This window comes from Anthonomus grandis, chromosome 15 (genome assembly GCF_022605725.1).
Source record: "Anthonomus grandis grandis chromosome 15, icAntGran1.3, whole genome shotgun sequence".
Taxonomy (NCBI): Eukaryota; Metazoa; Arthropoda; class Insecta; order Coleoptera; family Curculionidae; genus Anthonomus; species Anthonomus grandis.
This window is the reverse complement of record NC_065560.1, coordinates 1,383,315-1,407,089: the sequence shown is the minus strand read 5'-3', so window position 1 is coordinate 1,407,089 and position 23,775 is coordinate 1,383,315. Positions and strand designations below refer to the sequence as shown.

Here is a 23,775-nt window from a genome sequence, read left to right as displayed (position 1 = left end):
ATAGGAGCTATCGGGAAAATTCCAACGGTTTTGTCTTAGTTTCGTCATTATGAATCCAACGAGACCATCCGCAAAGTCGTAGCTTTAACGATAGCCGAGATATGGCATTTTTGATGCCCATTTTTGGCCTCAAAAACAGACGTCGAAAACGACTTTTTCAGGATTTTCAAAGTGCTCTCATTCCCTTAGTTCTGCTCGGATCCTGTTATAACCCGGTGTTTTCGTAATCTAGATGACCCAAATAAGACGCTGGTATACTTAGTTTGATTTCGAAAAAAATCAATTTTTGGTGAAAAAATTCGATACGGGGGGGTATACCCGAAAAATGAAAAAACCCAAACTTTGAAGGTCGATATCTCGGCTCCTATAAGAGCTATCGGAAAAATTCCAACGGTTTTGTCTTAGTTTCGTCATTATGAATCCAACGAGACCATCCGCAAGATCGTAGGTTTAACGATAGCCGAGATATGGCATTTTTGATGCCCATTTTTGGCCTCAAAAACAGACGTCGAAAACGACTTTTTCAGGATTTTCAAAGTGCTCTCATTCCCTTAGTTCTGCTCGGATCCTGTTATAACCCGGTGTTTTCGTAATCTAGATGACCCAAATAAGACGCTGGTATACTTAGTTTGATTTCGAAAAAAATCAATTTTTGGTGAAAAAATTCGATACGGGGGGGGTATACCCGAAAAATGAAAAAACCCAAACTTTGAAGGTCGATATCTTGGCTTCTATTGGAGCTATTGGAAAAATTCCAACGGTTTTGTCTTAGTTTCGTCATTCTCAATCCAACGAGACCATCCGCAAGATCATAGCTTTTACGATAGCCGAGATATGGCATTTTTGATGCCCATTTTTGGCCTCAAAAACAGACGTCGAAAACGACTTTTTCAGGATTTTCAAAGTGCTCTCATTCCCTTAGTTCTGCTCGGATCCTGTTATAACCCGGTGTTTTCGTAATCTAGATGATCACAATAAGACGCTGGTATACTTAGTTTGATTTCAAAAAAAATCAATTTTTGGTGAAAAAATTCGATATGGGGGGGTATACCCGAAAAATGAAAAAACCCAAACTTTGAAGGTCGATATCTCGGCTTCTATAGGAGCTATCAGGAAAATTCCAACGGTTTTGTCTTAGTTTCGTCATTCTAAATCCAACGAGACCATCCGCAAGATCGTAGGTTTAACGATAGCCGAGATATGGCATTTTTGATGCCCATTTTTGGCCTCAAAAACAGACGTCGAAAACGACTTTTTCAGGATTTTCAAAGTGCTCTCATTCCCTTAGTTCTGCTCGGATCCTGTTATAACCCGGTAATTTCGTAATCTAGATGACCCAAATAAGACGCTGGTATACTTAGTTTGATTTCGAAAAAAATCAATTTTTGGTGAAAAAATTCGATACGGGGGGGTATACCCGAAAAATGAAAAAACCCAAACTTTGAAGGTCGATATCTCGGCTCCTATAAGAGCTATCGGAAAAATTCCAACGGTTTTGTCTTAGTTTCGTCATTATGAATCCAACGAGACCATCCGCAAGATCGTAGGTTTAACGATAGCCGAGATATGGCATTTTTGATGCCCATTTTTGGCCTCAAAAACAGACGTCGAAAACGACTTTTTCAGGATTTTCAAAGTGCTCTCATTCCCTTAGTTCTGCTCGGATCCTGTTATAACCCGGTGTTTTCGTAATCTAGATGACCCAAATAAGACGCTGGTATACTTAGTTTGATTTCGAAAAAAATCAATTTTTGGTGAAAAAATTCGATACGGGGGGGGTATACCCGAAAAATGAAAAAACTCAAACTTTGAAGGTCGATATCTCGGCTTCTATAGGAGCTATCGGGAAAATTCCAACGGTTTTGTCTTGGTTTCGTCATTATGAATCCAACGAGACCATCCGCAAAGTCGTAGCTTTAACGATAGCCGAGATATGGCATTTTTGATGCCCATTTTTGGCCTCAAAAACATACGTCGAAAACGACTTTTTCAGGATTTTCAAAGTGCTCTCATTCCCTTAGTTCTGCTCGGATCCTGTTATAACCCGGTGTTTTCGTAATCTAGATGACCCAAATAAGACGCTGGTATACTTAGTTTGATTTCGAAAAAAATCAATTTTTGGTGAAAAAATTCGATACGGGGGGGGTATACCCGAAAAATGAAAAAACTCAAACTTTGAAGGTCGATATCTCGGCTTCTATAGGAGCTATCGGGAAAATTCCAACGGTTTTGTCTTAGTTTCGTCATTATGAATCCAACGAGACCATCCGCAAAGTCGTAGCTTTAACGATAGCCGAGATATGGCATTTTTGATGCCCATTTTTGGCCTCAAAAACAGACGTCGAAAACGACTTTTTCAGGATTTTCAAAGTGCTCTCATTCCCTTAGTTCTGCTCGGATCCTGTTATAACCCGGTAATTTCGTAATCTAGTTGACCCAAATAAGACGCTGGTATACTTAGTTTGATTTCGAAAAAAATCAATTTTTGGTGAAAAAATTCGATACGGGGGGGTATACCCGAAAAATGAAAAAACCCAAACTTTGAAGGTCGATATCTCGGCTTCTATAGGAGCTATCAGGAAAATTCCAACGGTTTTGTCTTAGTTTCGTCATTCTAAATCCAACGAGACCATCCGCAAGATCGTAGGTTTAACGATAGCCGAGATATGGCATTTTTGATGCCCATTTTTGGCCTCAAAAACGGACGTCGAAAACGACTTTTTCAGGATTTTCAAAGTGCTCTCATTCCCTTAGTTCTGCTCGGATCCTGTTATAACCCGGTGTTTTCGTAATCTAGGTGACCCAAATAAGACGCTGGTATACTTAGTTTGATTTCGAAAAAAATCAATTTTTGGTGAAAAAATTCGATACGGGGGGGTATACCCGAAAAATGAAAAAACCCAAACTTTGAAGGTCGATATCTCGGCTTCTATAGGAGCTATCAGGAAAATTCCAACGGTTTTGTCTTAGTTTCGTCATTCTAAATCCAACGAGACCATCCGCAAGATCGTAGCTTTAACGATAGCCGAGATATGGCATTTTTGATGCCCATTTTTGGCCTCAAAAACAGACGTCGAAAACGACTTTTTCAGGATTTTCAAAGTGCTCTCATTCCCTTAGTTCTGCTCGGATCCTGTTATAACCCGGTGTTTTCGTAATCTAGATGACCCAAATAAGACGCTGGTATACTTAGTTTGATTTCGAAAAAAATCAATTTTTGGTGAAAAAATTCGATACGGGGGGGTATACCCGAAAAATGAAAAAACCCAAACTTTGAAGGTCGATATCTCGGCTCCTATAAGAGCTATCGGAAAAATTCCAACGGTTTTGTCTTAGTTTCGTCATTATGAATCCAACGAGACCATCCGCAAGATCGTAGGTTTAACGATAGCCGAGATATGGCATTTTTGATGCCCATTTTTGGCCTCAAAAACAGACGTCGAAAACGACTTTTTCAGGATTTTCAAAGTGCTCTCATTCCCTTAGTTCTGCTCGGATCCTGTTATAACCCGGTGTTTTCGTAATCTAGATGATCACAATAAGACGCTGGTATACTTAGTTTGATTTCGAAAAAAATCAATTTTTGGTGAAAAAATTCGATACGGGGGGGTATACCCGAAAAATGAAAAAACTCAAACTTTGAAGGTCGATATCTCGGCTTCTATAGGAGCTATCGGGAAAATTCCAACGGTTTTGTCTTGGTTTCGTCATTATGAATCCAACGAGACCATCCGCAAAGTCGTAGCTTTAACGATAGCCGAGATATGGCATTTTTGATGCCCATTTTTGGCCTCAAAAACATACGTCGAAAACGACTTTTTCAGGATTTTCAAAGTGCTCTCATTCCCTTAGTTCTGCTCGGATCCTGTTATAACCCGGTGTTTTCGTAATCTAGGTGACCCAAATAAGACGCTGGTATACTTAGTTTGATTTCGAAAAAAATCAATTTTTGGTGAAAAAATTCGATACGGGGGGGTATACCCGAAAAATGAAAAAATCCAAACTTTGAAGGTCGATATCTCGGCTTCTATAGGAGCTATCAGGAAAATTCCAACGGTTTTGTCTTAGTTTCGTCATTATGAATCCAACGAGACCATCCGCAAGATCGTAGCTTTAACGATAGCCGAGATATGGCATTTTTGATGCCCATTTTTGGCCTCAAAAACAGACGTCGAAAACGACTTTTTCAGGATTTTCAAAGTGCTCTCATTCCCTTAGTTCTGCTCGGATCCTGTTATAACCCGGTGTTTTCGTAATCTAGATGATCACAATAAGACGCTGGTATACTTAGTTTGATTTCGAAAAAAATCAATTTTTGGTGAAAAAATTCGATACGGGGGGGTATACCCGAAAAATGAAAAAACTCAAACTTTGAAGGTCGATATCTCGGCTTCTATAGGAGCTATCGGAAAAATTCCAACGGTTTTGTCTTGGTTTCGTCATTATGAATCCAACGAGACCATCCGCAAAGTCGTAGCTTTAACGATAGCCGAGATATGGCATTTTTGATGCCCATTTTTGGCCTCAAAAACATACGTCGAAAACGACTTTTTCAGGATTTTCAAAGTGCTCTCATTCCCTTAGTTCTGCTCGGATCCTGTTATAACCCGGTGTTTTCGTAATCTAGGTGACCCAAATAAGACGCTGGTATACTTAGTTTGATTTCGAAAAAAATCAATTTTTGGTGAAAAAATTCGATACGGGGGGGTATACCCGAAAAATGAAAAAACTCAAACTTTGAAGGTCGATATCTCGGCTTCTATAGGAGCTATCGGGAAAATTCCAACGGTTTTGTCTTGGTTTCGTCATTATGAATCCAACGAGACCATCCGCAAAGTCGTAGCTTTAACGATAGCCGAGATATGGCATTTTTGATGCCCATTTTTGGCCTCAAAAACATACGTCGAAAACGACTTTTTCAGGATTTTCAAAGTGCTCTCATTCCCTTAGTTCTGCTCGGATCCTGTTATAACCCGGTGTTTTCGTAATCTAGGTGACCCAAATAAGACGCTGGTATACTTAGTTTGATTTCGAAAAAAATCAATTTTTGGTGAAAAAATTCGATACGGGGGGGTATACCCGAAAAATGAAAAAATCCAAACTTTGAAGGTCGATATCTCGGCTTCTATAGGAGCTATCAGGAAAATTCCAACGGTTTTGTCTTAGTTTCGTCATTATGAATCCAACGAGACCATCCGCAAGATCGTAGCTTTAACGATAGCCGAGATATGGCATTTTTGATGCCCATTTTTGGCCTCAAAAACAGACGTCGAAAACGACTTTTTCAGGATTTTCAAAGTGCTCTCATTCCCTTAGTTCTGCTCGGATCCTGTTATAACCCGGTGTTTTCGTAATCTAGATGATCACAATAAGACGCTGGTATACTTAGTTTGATTTCGAAAAAAATCAATTTTTGGTGAAAAAATTCGATACGGGGGGGTATACCCGAAAAATGAAAAAACTCAAACTTTGAAGGTCGATATCTCGGCTTCTATAGGAGCTATCGGAAAAATTCCAACGGTTTTGTCTTGGTTTCGTCATTATGAATCCAACGAGACCATCCGCAAAGTCGTAGCTTTAACGATAGCCGAGATATGGCATTTTTGATGCCCATTTTTGGCCTCAAAAACATACGTCGAAAACGACTTTTTCAGGATTTTCAAAGTGCTCTCATTCCCTTAGTTCTGCTCGGATCCTGTTATAACCCGGTGTTTTCGTAATCTAGGTGACCCAAATAAGACGCTGGTATACTTAGTTTGATTTCGAAAAAAATCAATTTTTGGTGAAAAAATTCGATACGGGGGGGTATACCCGAAAAATGAAAAAATCCAAACTTTGAAGGTCGATATCTCGGCTTCTATAGGAGCTATCAGGAAAATTCCAACGGTTTTATCTTAGTTTCGTCATTATGAATCCAACGAGACCATCCGCAAGATCGTAGCTTTAACGATAGCCGAGATATGGCATTTTTGATGCCCATTTTTGGCCTCAAAACGGACGTCGAAAACGACTTTTTCAGGATTTTCAAAGTGCTCCCATTCCCTTAGTTCTGCTCGGATCCTGTTATAACCCGGTGTTTTCGTAATTTAGATGATGGAAATAAGACGCTGGTATAGTTAGTTTGATTTCGACATTCCGTTGAAAAAATTCGTTACCGATAGATCTCGTTTAGTTGAAATCATTTTAATACTGCTAGTAATAAAAGAGAATGTAGAGTATTTACTGGAAATGAAATGTCTTTTTCAGGCTATTGAAGGCATTTTTTTCGACCTAATTAAAGAATTTCTTTATTTTCAGACCGTTAAAATGTGATCTCCAACTGCCTGGAATCGATTTTTTTTTATTCCATTTAGTCAAAGCTGATGGATCTTCAATTGCCTGGAAAAGATTTGTCCTTTTAGTCCAGGCATTTGAAGGCATTTCTCATTTAATTCCAGGCAGTCAAATATGAACTTTCAACTGCCTTTACGTTATTTTTTTCCAGACAAACCTTCTTACTACTAGTGGAAACAACATGTTCAAAGGAACAACAGATAAGGCATATCTATATACAAGATTTGCATCAAATGAGACAATTAAACCATCGAACTTCTACCTTGTCGTTAAAGGTTAACGTTCTGACTTTAATACATTTTCAAACCTCACATCCCAGTAAAATGCCTGATGAATAAGAAAGAAGCAGATGTTTGACCCATATACTTAAAAACCCCGAGTAAATAAGTGTTGTTGACTGGTAATAAAGAGGAATGTTTTGTGCGAATTGTCCTGAGCTAGGACTGTTTGAGCATGTTTCCATGATTCCTATTATATTACATTGATAAATTTTCAAGAAAAATTCCCTCAGTTTGCAGTCCAACGAGTCGAAAATTTATAAGTAGTAGTACCTATTAAAATAACTAGAGGTCCGTAATTGGAAAAGTAGGAGTGCGTAATAAAATATATAGAATGGTTCCTGATACATCGGTGGTAACGAGGTTTTCCTCAAATAACTGCGGATTCTGAACAGAATGCTTTAAAATAAAAATGCAATTGCAAAAGTGTAATTTTTCATTGAGCACACACGACTGTCGATTATTACAAACATCACCTAAAAATCTAGACAAACTATATTAAATCATTCTCACCAAAAAAGAAACGTTCGATTGGTTTATTTAACAGTCTTATTTTTAACACCACATTTCTATTCTCTCATAATGTCCTTAATCCACCGTAAATACTGGGCGACATCGGTCAAAAGGGAGTATTCTTTCGGGTCGCACACTCCCCCGCTTTGTCTTGCCACCCCCAAGGAAATTACACCCCTTAGTTGCCAAACGACGTTTGTTCCACCTTGGGTTGGTTTGGGGAAAGTCATACCCCCGCCCGAATCTCCGTTACACACGGCTGTTTCTGAAAGAAAAGTTAGGAATTAATAAAAATAATGGAACATGCGTAGCAACGTTTCCACCTTTATTATCAGACTAATGGAATGTTTCTCTTAACAATCATCAGGAACAGTCGAGTTATTAACATCTACAGGATGCACCAACACCCTATTATTAAGTCAGGAAGTTTTTGGTCAAGCATAGGTTTGCATAAAGGTCTCGAAGACAGCAAGTCAAATATATAACAATAAGATAAAAATAAATAGTGGCACAAGGAGTGTAAAAGTTAGATTTTAATTCACTGTTCAAGACACTCATAAGACTCAATGAAATAGGAACTCTATATCACACGGTTTTTTAACTGTTTTATGTCTACAAAGCGATCTAGTTGAGCTGAGTAACGTAATAAATGAACTGCATCCATAATTTGTTTTGTCAGAGGTACTTGTCTGGTCAAACTACCACGAACGTGAAATCTAAATCTGTAGAGTAGATCGGGTGATGAATTATTAAAATGGAGAACGTCATAGAAGACGACGATCTGTAGAAGTAGCTCAAAAACTTGTCCTGGACTTGTTCAATGATTTATGTAAGGTTATAATGTGGTGACCATATTATATTAAAGGAGTTTTATGGAGTTTATATCTTGAAAATCTCTATGTCAGTACAAATTTTCTCTGTCACGTCAGCACACCTTTCTTGCGTCAACCTCGGAGTCCTAGACTCATAACTCTCGATCTACTTAAGTTAGAATCATGAAATATACTTTATTTGATTGACAGTGATCAATACTATAATATTGATAATATCTACTTAATCTCTAAATCCAATACTTTTAAAGATATTTCGTCTAATAGACAAAGTGCTCCCTTTAAAGAAGCCAAGCCTCAAAAATCTTAAATATATTCGTTTTTATTGGATTTTCAGTTACGATGAACATAAACAAACTTGAATAGCAGCTAATTATGTACTAAGATTAATAATTTTTATTTATATTGCATTAATAGTTCAGCAGTTATGATCATTTGAAATTTGCTCTACGACAGCACCCCTTTGCTGTGTCAACCTCGGAGTCCTAGACTCATAACTCTCGATCTACTTAAGTTAGAATCATGAAATAAACTTTATTTGATTGACAATGATTAATACTATAATATTGGTAATATCTACTTGATCTCTAAATCCAATACTTTTAAAGATATTTTGTCTAATAGACAAAGTGCTCCCTTTAAAGAAGCCAAGCCTCAAAAATCTTAAATATATTCGTTTTTGTTGGATTTTCAGTTACGATGAACATAAACAAACTTGAATAGCAGCTAATTATGTACTAAGATTAATAATTTTTATTTATATTGCATTAATAGTTCAGCAGTTATGATCATTTGAAATTTGCTCTACGACAGCACCCCTTTGCTGTGTCAACCTCGGAATCCTAGACTCATAACTCTCGATCTACTTAAGTTAGAATCATGAAATAAACTTTATTTGATTGACAATGATTAATACTATAATATTGGTAATATCTACTTGATCTCTAAATCCAATACTTTTAAAGATTTTTCGTCTAATAGACAAAGTGCTCCTTTTAAAGAAGCCAAGCCTCAAAAATCTTAAATATATTCGTTTTTATTGGATTTTTAGTTATGATCTACAGAAACAAACTTGAACAGCAGCTAATTATGTACTAAGATTAATAATTTTTATTTATATTGCATTAATAGTTCAGCATTTATGATCATTTAAAATTTGCTCTACGTCAGCACCCCTTTGCTGTGTCAACCTCGGAGTCCTAGACTCATAACTCTCGATCTACTTAAGTTAGAATCATGAAATAAACTTTATTTGATTGACAATGATTAATACTATAATATTGATAATATCTACTTAATCTCTAAATCCAATACCTTTAAAGATATTTCGTCTAATAGACAAAGTGCTCCCTTTAAAGAAGCCAAGCCTCGAAAATCGTAAATATCTTCTTTTTTATTGGATTTTCAGTTCTGGTCGACATAAATAAAATTAAATAATAGTAACATATCAACCAATATCAGAAATTTATATTTTTGTTTAATAAATAGTTCAAAAGCTATAGCCATTTAAAGTTTTCTCTACGTTAGCACACCTTTACTGCGTCAACTTCAGAGGTTTTAGCTAATAACTCTTAACCTATTTAAGTTAGAATCATGAAATAAATTTTATTTGATTGACAATGATCGAGACTATAATATTGGTAATATCTACTTAATCTCTAAATTCAATACTTTTAAAGATATTTTGTCTAATAGACAAAGTGCGCCCTTTAAAGAAGCCAAGCCTCAAAAATCTTAAATATATTCGTTTTTATTGGATTTTCAGTTACGATGAACATAAACAAACTTGAATAGCAGCTAATTATGTACTAAGATTAATAATTTTTATTTATATTGCATTAATAGTTCAGCAGTTATGATCATTTGAAATTTGCTCTACGACAGCACCCCTTTGCTGTGTCAACCTCGGAATCCTAGACTCATAACTCTCGATCTACTTAAGTTAGAATCATGAAATGAACTTTATTTGATTGACAATGATCAATACTATAATATTGATGATATCTACTTAATCTCTAAATCCAATACTTTTAAAGATATTTCGTCTAATAGACAAAGTGCTCCTTTTAAAGAAGCCAAGCGTCAAAAATCTTAAATATATTCGTTTTTATTGGATTTTCAGTTACGATGAACATAAACAAACTTGAATAGCAGCTAATTATGTACTAAGATTAATAATTTTTATTTATATTGCATTAATAGTTCAGCAGTTATGATCATTTGAAATTTGCTCTACGACAGCACCCCTTTGCTGTGTCAACCTCGGAGTCCTAGACTCATAACTCTCGATCTACTTAAGTTAGAATCATGAAATAAACTTTATTTGATTGACAATGATTAATACTATAATATTGATGATATCTACTTAATCTCTAAATCCAATACTTTTAAAGATATTTCGTCTAATAGACAAAGTGCTCCTTTTAAAGAAGCCAAGCGTCAAAAATCTTAAATATATTCGTTTTTATTGGATTTTCAGTTACGATGAACATAAACAAACTTGAATAGCAGCTAATTATGTACTAAGATTAATAATTTTTATTTATATTGCATTAATAGTTCAGCAGTTATGATCATTTGAAATTTGCTCTACGACAGCACCCCTTTGCTGTGTCAACCTCGGAGTCCTAGACTCATAACTCTCGATCTACTTAAGTTAGAATCATGAAATAAACTTTATTTGATTGACAATGATTAATACTATAATATTGGTAATATCTACTTGATCTCTAAATCCAATACTTTTAAAGATATTTCGTCTAATAGACAAAGTGCTCCCTTTAAAGAAGCCAAGCCTCGAAAATTATTGAATTATTGGATTTTCATTTATGATCCACATAAACAAACTTGAACAGCAGCTAATTATGTACTAAGATTAATAATTTCTATTTATATTGCATTAATAGTTCAGCAGTTATGATCATTTGAAATTTGCTCTACGACAGCACCCCTTTGCTGTGTCAACCTCGGAGTCCTAGACTCATAACTCTCGATCTACTTAAGTTAGAATCATGAAATAAACTTTATTTGATTGACAATGATCAATACTATAATATTGATGATATCTACTTAATCTCTAAATCCAATACTTTTAAAGATATTTCGTCTAATAGACAAAGTGCTCCCTTTAAAGAAGCCAAGCCTCAAAAATCTTAAATATATTCGTTTTTATTGGATTTTCAGTTATGATCTACATAAACAAACTTGAACAGCAGCTAATTATGTACTAAGATTAATAATTTCTATTTATATTGCATTAATAGTTTAGCATTTATGATCATTTGAAATTTGCTCTACGACAGCACCCCTTTGCTGTGTCAACCTCGGAGTCCTAGACTCATAACTCTCGATCTACTTAAGTTAGAATCATGAAATAAACTTTATTTGATTGACAATGATCAATACTATAATATTGATGATATCTACTTAATCTCTAAATCCAATACTTTTAAAGATATTTCGTCTAATAGACAAAGTGCTCCCTTTAAAGAAGCCAAGCCTCAAAAATCTTAAATATATTCGTTTTTATTGGATTTTCAGTTACGATGAACATAAACAAACTTGAATAGCAGCTAATTATGTACTAAGATTAATAATTTTTATTTATATTGCATTAATAGTTCAGCAGTTATGATCATTTGAAATTTGCTCTACGACAGCACCCCTTTGCTGTGTCAACCTCGGAGTCCTAGACTCATAACTCTCGATCTACTTAAGTTAGAATCATGAAATGAACTTTATTTGATTGACAATGATCAATACTATAATATTGATGATATCTACTTAATCTCTAAATCCAATACTTTTAAAGATATTTCGTCTAATAGACAAAGTGCTCCTTTTAAAGAAGCCAAGCGTCAAAAATCTTAAATATATTCGTTTTTATTGGATTTTCAGTTACGATGAACATAAACAAACTTGAATAGCAGCTAATTATGTACTAAGATTAATAATTTTTATTTATATTGCATTAATAGTTCAGCAGTTATGATCATTTGAAATTTGCTCTACGTCAGCACCCCTTTGCTGTGTCAACCTCGGAGTCCTAGACTCATAAGTCTCGATCTACTTAAGTTAGAATCATGAAATAAACTTTATTTGATTGACAATGATTAATACTATAATATTGGTAATATCTACTTGATCTCTAAATCCAATACTTTTAAAGATATTTCGTCTAATAGACAAAGTGCTCCCTTTAAAGAAGCCAAGCCTCGAAAATCGTAAATATCTTCTTTTTTATTGGATTTTCAGTTCTGGTCGACATAAATAAAATTAAATAATAGTCACATATCAACCAATATCAGAAATTTATATTTTTATTTAATAAATAGTTCAAAAGCTATAGCCATTTAAAATTTTCTCTACGTCAGCACACCTTTACTGCGTCAACTTCAGAGGTTTTAGCTAATAACTCTTAACCTATTTAAGTTAGAATCATGAAATAAATTTTATTTGATTGACAATGATCAATACTATAATATTGGTAATATCTACTTGATCTCTAAATCCAATACTTGTAGCTCCTTCGTCAGTTACAATTTCAGTTATTCAAATTATTCAAAAGTTGGGAAATAATTATGAAGGCAGCAATAAACTAGATCGAATAATCGAATGCTTCTTTTATGTGTATCAAAATGATATTTTGAAAGTGTTACTATAGATAATTACCATTTCTAAATCCCGCACAGAAATTCTTGTCGGAAGTGAACTGCGAAAAGAAATTCCGGTTCGAAAACAGGCAAGTTTTCGTGGATACGATCGGCAGCTCGGATTGCATCAGATTCTTCGATAATTGCCCAGTTTGGTCGAAACCCCATCCCACAACCAAACCTATAAACAAATACACCGATATTTAACCTCATTATTTGAGGCATCATCATACAGTACCTCTTTTGCCTACAAGGTTTTCAATATTAACATCCTTATCATCCCATAAACAGCAAGGCCTAACGAAGTTAGTAAACTCCACTGGGGATGCTAAAGTAACCACCGCTATATCGTTGTAATACACTGAAGCGTTAAAGGAGGGATGCACTTTGATCGATTCCACGTTTCTCTCCTGTACATCTGCTCCGAAGCTTAACCGGTTATATTTGCCTGCAATAATTCAAATGACACTCAAAAGAACGTTTCTTAGCAAGAATCTCACCGAAGTACATGATCAGTCTGTTTGGTTGGACAGGAACGTTGGTCCTGGTCTTTGTAACACAATGGGCCGCGGTAATAACGTGCTTGTCACTGACCAGGGTACCACCGCAGATGTATTCGGTGTCTTTGTTGTTTTCTAAGTAAAGGGCGGTGTGCCACGGCCATTGTCCTACGAGAAAAGAAGAATGTTGGATCAGAATATGAACACTATAGTGATAATCGGGATTCTGGAGAAATTAGTGCAGCAAATGAACTATTACATAGAGATAATTGAAGGAAAAAACCTGGGGATGCAGTGGTATTTAGAAGAGAACTTGTAAGGACTAAAGAAACTTGTCAGTTTTCCTATAAAACTAAAATTAATTAAATGAGTACAGAAGTTTTCGAAATATTTGGTTATCTGTAAAGCCTTTGATAGTATCAAGATTTTTTGAACCCATTGATATACTTCTTAATAACTCCAAAATGGTGGTATTTATCAAAAAACTTGTAAGTGCCTTTTTTATTAAGAAACTTATCAGGTTTAATACGAAACTAAAATTAGTGAAATCAGTTCAAGAGTTTTCAAAATATTTAGATTTTTGTAAAGCCTTTGATAGTATCAAGATTTTTTGAATTCCTTGAAAAACCTCTCAATAACTTCAAAACGATTGTATGTACAAGAAAACTTGTAGGGACATTTTTGATAAAGAAACTTATCTGTTTTCTTATAAAACTAAAATCAATTAAATCGGTAAGGGAGTTTTCATAATATTTGGATTTTCGTGAAGCCTTTGATAGAATCAAGATTTTTCCAATATGTTGAAAGATTCTTCAATAGCTTTAAAATTATTGTAGTTACAAAGAAACTTTAAATGAGATTTTTGGTAAAGAAACTTACCAAGTGTCATTAGAAGTCAAAGTCAAAAAAATCAGTACAGGAGTTTTCGAAATATTTGGATATCTGTAAAGCCTTTGATAGTATCAAGATTTTTTGAACCCATTGATAAACTTCTTAATAACTCCAAAATGGTGGTATTTACCAAAAAACTTGTAACTGCCTTTTTTATCAAGAAACTCATCAGTTTTAATACGAAACTAAAATTAGTTCAATCAGTTCAAGAGTTATCAAAATATTTAGATTTTTCTAAAGCCTTTGATAGTATCAAGATTTTTTGAATTCCTTGAAAAACCTCTCAATAACTTCAAAACGATTGTATGTACAAGAAAACTTGTAGGGACATTTTTGATAAAGAAACTTATCTGTTTTCTTATAAAACTAAAATCAATTAAATCGGTAAGGGAGTTTTCATAATATTTGGATTTTCGTGAAGCCTTTGATAGAATCAAGATTTTTCCAATATGTTGAAAGATTCTTCAATAGCTTTAAAATTATTGTAGTTACAAAGAAACTTGAAATGAGATTTTTGGTAAAGAAACTTACCAAGTGTCATTAGAAGTCAAAGTCAAAAAAATTAGTACAGGAGTTTTCGAAATATTTGGATATCTGTAAAGCCTTTGATAGTATCAAGATTTTTTGAACCCATTGATAAACCTCTTAATAACTCCAAAATGGTGGTATTTACCAAAAAACTTCTAACTGCCTTTTTTATCAAGAAACTCATCAGTTTTAATACGAAACTAATATTAGTCGAATTAGTTCAAGAGTTTTCAAAATATTTGGATTTTTCTAAAGCCTTTGATAGTATCAAGATTTTTTGAATTCCTTGAAAAACCTCTCAATAACTTCAAAACGATTGTATGTACAAGAAAACTTGTAGGGACATTTTTGATAAAGAAACTTATCTGTTTTCTTATAAAACTAAAATCAATTAAATCGGTAAGGGAGTTTTCATAATATTTGGATTTTCGTGAAGCCTTTGATAGAATCAAGATTTTTCCAATATGTTGAAAGATTCTTCAATAGCTTTAAAATTATTGTAGTTACAAAGAAACTTGAAATGAGATTTTTGGTAAAGAAACTTACCAAGTGTCATTAGAAGTCAAAGTCAATAAAATCAGTACAGGAGTTTTCGAAATATTTGGATATCTGTAAAGCCTTTGATAGTATCAAGATTTTTTGAACCCATTGATAAACCTCTTAATAACTCCAAAATGGTGGTATTTACCAAAAAACTTCTAACTGCCTTTTTTATCAAGAAACTCATCAGTTTTAATACGAAACTAAAATTAGTCCAATCAGTTCAAGAGTTTTTAAAATATTTAGATTTTTGTAAAGCCTTTGATTGTATCAAGATATTTTCACTTTGCTAAAAAAACTCCTCTTTAACTCCCAAACAGTTGTAGTTACAAGAAACTTGTAAGGACGTTTTTCATGGAGAAACTCATCAGTTTTCATAAGAAATTAAAATTAATTAAATCGGTAAAGGAGTTTTCCTAATATTTGGATTTTCGTGAAGCCTTTGATCGTATCAAGTTTTTTTCAATAGGTTAAAAGACTCCTTAATAACTCCAAAACGGTGGTATTTATCACAAAACTTGTAAAGACTTTTTTTTATCAAAAACTCATCAGCTTTAATACAAAACTAAAATTAGTCGAATTAGTTCAAGAGTTTTTAAAATATTTGGATTTTTGTAAAGCCTTTGACAGTATCAAGATTTTTTCACTTTGCTAAAAAAACTCTTCTTTAACTCCCAAACAGTTGTAGTTACAAGAAACTTGTAAGGACTTTTTTCATCAAGAAACTCATCCGTTTTCATATGAAACTAAAATCAATCAAATCGGTAAAGGAGTTTTCATAATATTTGGATCTTTATGAAGCCTTTGATAGTATCAAGATTTTTCAATCTATTGATGAAACTCCTCCATAACTCTATGGGGTTATGAGGCATATTTTTCACATTCAAAGTGGTAGATAATGGACCAAACTTGGCCATCAGTCAATTTAATCAGTAGAGACTACATACGCTGATTCTTCAAAGGCTTTTGATAGGGTCAACTATATTGAACTTCAATAAGAATGCTGTTAAATTAGGTGGTGACTTCTGAGTCATTTGTCATTTATTCAGGAAATGAGGAAAGGTCTGGATCATCAATTGCTAATAAAAAAAAGTGACACCAAATTCAAGGCAATTATTGAACGTTTGATTGTAGACAGTTTGATTTCCTTTATATCAATACTAGAACCAACCATCAATACTATAACGTGTTTTTTTTCTTACCTGGTACCGTGTTTTCTCCGTGACTAATCAAGGGTGTGGCCCTTTGAATGCTGATGGTACCGCACTCGACTGGTGTCCGTTGCACGTTATTGAGCGGTCTGGATGTGGTCCGCTTGGTGGGAAATTGAAAATCTCCATGGAAAAACTCGCCGTCGTCAAAACCGTTCGGTTGCAATACACTAAGGGGCCTAAAATATCTGAACCTTAGATCACCACCTTTATTTAATTGAATATCGCGGACCTATTGAAGCTGGAAGGTTCCGCAGTCGGTTGGACCGATGGTCGTCTCGTGGTGCTATTGGGACGATTAACTGCAGGTCTTTTGTTACTACTAGTAGTGGTTTCGTTTGAAGAGTGGTACTCATTGTCATAACTAGGTTCAACTTTTTTTGGTGGCAGTACCTCGCTTATGTGCAGGGTTGGTTCGGTGGGTTTCTCCCGATTGCTGGGACATATCGTTTTACCTTTAAAAAGAATATTCTCATAAAAAAAAATGTTTTTTTGCAGGACATAACTGATTACCATTAAGTAAAATTCTCTTAACTACAGGAACTGAACTGTACGGGTTGTATTTCACAAAAAACCTGACTAGAATAGGGGGGCCCGCTTCCAGCTTATATTTTGGGTTTTTTATGGAGAACTGAACGTTGTCTTCCGACTGGGCTTCAGCGAACCAATTCTAGCATAAATACTTGGTTAGAATTATAAATAAACCTCTTGAATGTTTTGTTATTACCCCCAATAAATCAGCCCTTTTATCTAAAGTGATTTTCAGATATATACCCTCCAAGTCGTCGTCCGTGCTTACGGTGATCACCCCATACCATCTGTCCAAAATATCTGGATCCTTGGCTTGTTCATATCTAAAGATATCTGGACATGGGGATAGTAGTTCGCCATGAACTATGCTGATTATTAAGGCATGTACTATGATTAAGTTGATTAGCATTTTTGGGGTTAAGAAATGGGACCTAAAAATTAAAAAAAAAATTATTAATTAGGGACAGTTTTTGCTAAGCAAATAAATAATAGGCAGAACATGCAATTCAATCCATAGCAGGCAATTCTTTCAAGTTTTTCATCCAGTGCAACACCAAGGTCTCTTACAACAGAGCCTTTGTCAACATCTCTATCCAACATCTAGTGCAGTTAACGCTCATAGTTTAGACGATTCAATGATTGATTTATTTCTTCACAAGTCCACTATAGATTATATTGTAATTGTCCACAGTCCTTAATTGATTTGAAACAATCATTTATGAAGACACTGAAAGTGAGCTCTGAGGAACCTCATATAGGACCCAAATTACCCTAGACAAAAAACCGCCAATTTGAATAATAAGTCAAGTCAATAAAATTCTATTAATCCCAAACAGCTTAAGTCTATTACATGAAGCAACATGTATCAAATGCCTTGGAGAAGTCGGTGTATATTGTAACCACCTGAAGGCTCTTCTTTTTAGAAGATTGAAAGGCCTTTCAATGTTCTAAGCTCTTCTTCAATGTGAAGTTCGTGTGAGTAAGCAGGTTTTTAACTCTATATAGATCTAAATCGAAATTGTTGTTGCAACAGTATTAAATCCAACACAGTGGGGACAGAAAGTCGCAGGCCAAACTTTCAAAAGCCTTGGAAGTTGCACTGAATTTGCAAATGCGACGATAACTAGTAGAAGAGGATCTATCATCCGACCTAAAGATTTCAGTGCAATTAACATGTTGTTAATTGCACTGAAAAAAATTTTTATTTGTTATAGAAATTTTCAGTAGGGTACAGCCTGTCATTATTAAAAATTAGTTTTAGTAAATTTTTTTTTTCAAGTACACTTGTACTAATGTACCAAAATTTACAAGCATCAATACTTTTTTTAGAACACAATAAACACTAACGTACATATCTATAAAATCAATTCTCAACAACAAAATGTTTCAAAAATCTTTTCTTTTAATAAAGTAGGACTTTGCAACACATGTAATATAGTAATCCACTTAAAAATCCTTACTGGACTAATATTTCAACAAGATCTACAGCTATACAGGTCCAGATTTAAAACCTTTCTATGTATGTATGTATGTATATATTTCAATTTGTATTTGATTTTTGTTTTATATTTAGAGTTTAAATATAAATGAATACGTATAATTTATCGATAAAAAAACATTAAATTTTTTTAATGAGTCCCAATTAAAATGATGTCCAATATCTGCTGATCTGAAACCCTTGCGTAGAATCCAGAACCATCTTTGGTATCAACTGATACAGAGAGGCCAGTATAAATGATCTATACTGGCTTAACTGATGGATCTAATATAGAGATTGAAATTGAGGATAAATACATGATTCTGATTTAGTGAACTGAATTTGAAATTTCCATGATATAACAGGAATATTCTTATAAAGGTTGTCCAATTGTTTCATATATAAGAACGTATTTCTGTATCTAAGATTTTCTGAGTTAAAGGGAATATTGTTGAACATGGACCGATGAGAGCCATTGAGTTTGAATTTCATTCCTATGTATTTTTATAATATACTAATTTATAATACTATACTTTTAGATAGTAATATAATAGATAATGATATTCCAAGAAAATTGTCTATGTAGGTGTCTCAATGGCGGAATGGCAGTACGTTTTTTAACGTTCAGAGTTGGTGCTTTAATTATAAAATGTAAACTAAAGTGTAATACGTCTCAGAGTCAACCGTTATGTACTCTCTAAATTGTTTGCCTAAATTATAACATTTAGAAAAACGGAAATTTTAGTCTATGTATTATAATCCAAACTCACAAAAGGGAGAACATTTCGGCATTTAAAAAAATTAGATACATATCTAGTCTCTAAATTCGATTATTACACGTCAAATACTTATTTGATAAAATTCTTCTGAAAAATCACTGTTTTTCGTCCATATTATTCAACCAAATAACGCTGTTTTTATATTAAATATTTACATATAAAATTATATAAAATTTAAATAAACTGTCTTATTAAATTAAATATTGAATATATATTTTCTGCAAAAACATTGTTTTTTATCAACAAACACCCTTGCACCCCCCACCCACCCTAAACATTTGCCCAGTAAGAAATTCTTTTGAAAAATCACCGTTTTTCGTTCATAATATCTAATCTAATAGAACTGTTTTTATTTTAAATATTTATTAATATACATATATAAAATTATATGAAATTTAAATAAACAAACTGTGTTATTAGATTAGATATTAATGACAAAACCAGCTGTTATTCTTGGGTATTATTTTGGAAAACAATGATTTTTGAATACAATCTCTTACTGGTAAGTTGTGTGGGGTGGGTGGGGGGCTAAGGGTAGGATTATTGAAAAACTGTTTTTTTGCAGAAAAAAATTTCCTGAGAAAAAATGCATTGTTACTAAAATTATTAAAAAAAACCTCATAAATGTTTAACTTTTAGGAAATAACAATTATACATTATTAACATGTAATATTGTAACCTAATATTAAATTCCTCAATGTATATCACGCGGACATTTTATTCGTTATTTATAGTTGAAATTCAACCAAAAATGTACATCTGATAAAAACAAAAATAAACGTTTATTCAACCATCATCTGTGCCTTGGAGGTATAAAGGCATTTCATAGTAAAGATAATAATATTTACTATGATAATTTATCTTAATTGAAAAAAGCATTACAAAAGATGGATCAGAAGAGGTTAAAGGTTTTTATATAACATTAATTAGATTAGGTTATCCCAGTATAGCACTGTATTTGCAATAATTGTTGGATTTATAGTGAATAAATTCATCAGATTTCATAGGAAACAAAAATCAGTGATTTGTGTAAAGCCTTTCAGATTTTTTGACATATATATTCAAATATCATTATTATTCATGTCAAAATCACAAAAGTACCATATATGTCACACTATAGTTTTGTTATCTAATTACTAAAATAACTAATTTATATGAACGAGTTAAGTAAAAAAAAAATAATTCAAATTACTTAATTGCAAACACACATACAGTATTGTGCAACAAGATAGCAACATTGAACTTTCCTGTTATATATCTTTTAGTATCTATTTTATAAGTAAGGCTTATATATTATTTACAAGAATAGTTAGAGCCCGTTTATATTTTCATAATATCATATTTTTTGTATCATAATAAATAAAACACCAAATTACCATATTATTTAAAAATATAGCAACAAAAAATAGTTTTGATTCTAAAAAAAATATAACCCAACTAAATTAAAATCAATGCAATTCTTTTCAAAAATCATTGTTTTCCAAAATGATACCCATAAATAATGTTGGTTTTGTCGTTATATAATATCTAATACAATAACACAGTTTGTTTATTTAAATTTGATATAACTATATTTATGTACATTAATAAATATTTAATACAAAAACAGTGCCATTAGATTGGATATTATGGACGAAAAACGGTGATTTTTCAAAAGAATTTCTTACTGGACAAAAGTTTGGGGTGGGTGGGGGGGGGCAAGGGTTGTGTTAATAAAAAACAATGTTTTTGCACAAAATATATATTAAATATTTAATCCATCAAAACCGTTTATTTAAATTTAATATAATTTTATATACAAATATTTAGTATAAAAACAGTGTTATTAGAATGGATTATATGGACGAAAAACAGTGATTTTTTCAGAAGAATTTTATTAAACATTTGAGGTGTATTAATCGAGTTTAAAAACTAGATACAGTATTGTGCAAAAAGATAGCAACATTGAACTTACCTATTATATATCCTTTAGTATCTATTTTATAAATAAGGTTTATATATTATTTACAAGAATAGTTAGAGCCTGTTTATATTTTCATAATATCATGTTTTTTGTATCATAATAAATAAAACACCAAATTACCATATTATTTAAAAATATAGCAACAAAAAATAGTTTTGATTCTAAAAAAAATATAATTCAACTAAATTAAAATCAATGCAATATTTCGTGTAGTATCCCTTTTCCTTTATAATATCTGCACATCGTCTTGGCATGGACCCAATTAATTTCATAATATAGTCATTGTTCACTTCTTTCCAAGCCTTTTCCACTATTTCAAAGAGAATATTTATATTAGACCTGATTTTGGTGTCAACGTAATGCCATAAATTCTCTATAGGGTTTAGGTCTGGCGATTGAGATGGCCAGTCCATTACATTTATTTTCTTATCGGATAGCCATCTCTTAACAAATTGAGAAGCATGTTTCGGATCGTTGTCATGCTGAAATATGGCTGTTGCTGGCATGACTTTATCCATATATGGCACTAAATGTGTTTGCAGAATGTCTTTGTACATGAAACGATCCATTCTGCCCACTATTCTTACTATGGGTCCCATGCCACGAGCCGAGAAATATTCTCATACAAGAATATTTCCCCCTCCATGTTTAACTGTGGGGCAAATGTACTTTTTGTTTAATCTTTGTTCACTAGGGCGTCTGACGTACATCAGTCCTGAATAAATTATATTTAGATTCATCACTAAATACGACTTTCTTCTAATCAGCTACAGACCAGTGGACATAAGATTGGGCAAAGTGAAAACGAGCCTTGACGTTCTTCTTTGAGAGTATAACGGTTTTTTGGCGGGGCGACAAGCAGGTAAGTTGGCATCAAGTAATCTTCTCTTTAGGGTACTGGAACTGAGGTTTACTTCTCCACCCTCTTTTAATTTTGCCAAAATTTGGGAAGAAGACAAAAAAGGATTTTCTTTGGAAATTCGTAGCAGCTGCCTATCCATCCTCAAATTTGTTTTTCTGGGTCTACCAGGACCACTCTACCACTCTGGATACGATTGACCTGTGAAGCCGTAAGCTTCTTGCAATGTCACTTTGCCTAACACCATTTTCGTAATGCTCCACAATAATTTTTCTTACATCACCAGAGACGGTTTTTGAGCGACCCATTTTAAGTTAATTCTGAGATTCAAAAATAACAACTTTACAGCAGGTAAATCGATATTTAACTGATAAAATAAATGCGAAACAAGAATGTTGCTATATTTACGCACATTGTCTAAATAAACAAACATGAAGTTCCTTACTCTGCATTGGCATTCTTATGATATCTCGGTATATTTATAAATAATACAGAGGCGTGTACTTAAAAGTAAAGAAATAATATGGAACAAATATTTTTGAAAACATCGCTTGTTGCTATATTTATGCATAATACTGTATATGTCTTTATATAGTGTATGAGTACTATAGGCAATCAAGTTTCTATAATATGCAAAAAAAATTCTTTTGAATAAAGTTGACCACACTTAGGTAAAGACTTTACTCCATTTAATAAAACGTTCAATTATTGAATCATATATTACTTACATTATTATTAGATACATTATCTGCAAGAGGGTATATTATGTTTTTATTTAATTTTGAGACTATCCATTCAATGTCTTGTGGGTTCAATGATTATACCAAGAAATTTTTGTTATTATATTCCTATATTAAACATTCCAGTTCGATATAAACCATCTCCTGTTCTCCGAGAAACACGACAGAGAAATTTGAAGGTTACTACCAGTTATAGAGATAGATCAGTAAAAAGGTGGATAAAAAGTGAGAAAATCGTTAATGAGGTAACAACACAGAAATGTATTTCACATCAAAAGCATAAAAATGACATTAACTATCATATTTAAGCATACCCAGTGTTGTATTCCTGTTCTTCCTGAAGCCACATTAAAAGTACTGCACCAACTGATCAGATAGTTTTTCAAGAATTCTTGATATAATAGGAAGAAGAGAAATTGGCCTGTATAGAACTTTCACCTTAAAAAGTATTTTTATTTTTAAGTTGAGTTAGTACATCCCTGACTTAAATCAAACTCCCTCAAACCTACAATCCCACCAAGACTCTCGAGAAAATATATATTTGACCAGGAAGTTAGGTTTTTCAGAATCAATGTATATGACACGAATCCTGGTGCGTTAAACTAATTAATTAAATTTCTCACTTAAAATACAACGGAATTAATTGCTCAATTTTCTTATACGAAGAAGTTATTAATATTAATAAAATTACCTTCATAAAAATTCCGCTTTTTAATACTGCGACCTACACCAAAGACCATTTGTAAACTAAATAAATAATTCCTTAATAAAACCGCAACAGTTCTTCTGGGATATATATTTGCGAGTTAACGCAAGCACGATACATTATTAAATAAAAAAAATATTAACAATAATAATTTGCATTGCAAAGCGGACTTGCATGCATTAAATTATTATTAAAATGCCAGTTTTTACCGATAATTAAGAGCAATTTAATTTCACATCCTTACCTTAACTGCCTTGAAAACGCAATTTCTTGGTACTATTTTTTCTTTTTTGGACCGCACTAATCCGAACCCGTTTATCGACTGAAGCGACTCTAAAATATTTCGGTTTTTAGGAAAATCCGATGTAGCGACGACGCGACTTGACCTATCGGTTACATTTTTACTTCAAAACATGATAAATAAACTCGGAATGTGTTTGCGCC

At 33.2% G+C, this 23,775-nt stretch overlaps 1 protein-coding gene across 2 annotated transcripts; it reads right to left on the bottom strand.

The window, feature by feature from the left end:
• Positions 1-7,033: 7,033 nt before the first annotated feature.
• LOC126745063 (serine protease gd-like) lies at positions 7,034-23,741 on the bottom strand. Of its 2 annotated transcripts, none has more exons than XM_050452751.1 (9): positions 23,576-23,741; positions 17,004-17,238; positions 16,790-16,946; positions 16,509-16,731; positions 16,268-16,455; positions 13,107-13,274; positions 12,845-13,054; positions 12,626-12,787; positions 7,034-7,389 (listed from the first exon to the last, which is right to left on the bottom strand). In XM_050452751.1, exons 2-9 carry the CDS (start codon positions 17,214-17,216, stop codon positions 7,181-7,183), a joined length of 1,530 nt encoding a protein of 509 aa, XP_050308708.1. In that variant the 5' UTR covers positions 17,217-17,238; positions 23,576-23,741; the 3' UTR covers positions 7,034-7,180. The 2 variants fall into 2 exon arrangements, with proteins under 2 accessions (XP_050308708.1, XP_050308709.1); XM_050452752.1 differs by lacking the exon at positions 23,576-23,741 and adding an exon at positions 23,317-23,478.
• Positions 23,742-23,775: the final 34 nt, after the last annotated feature.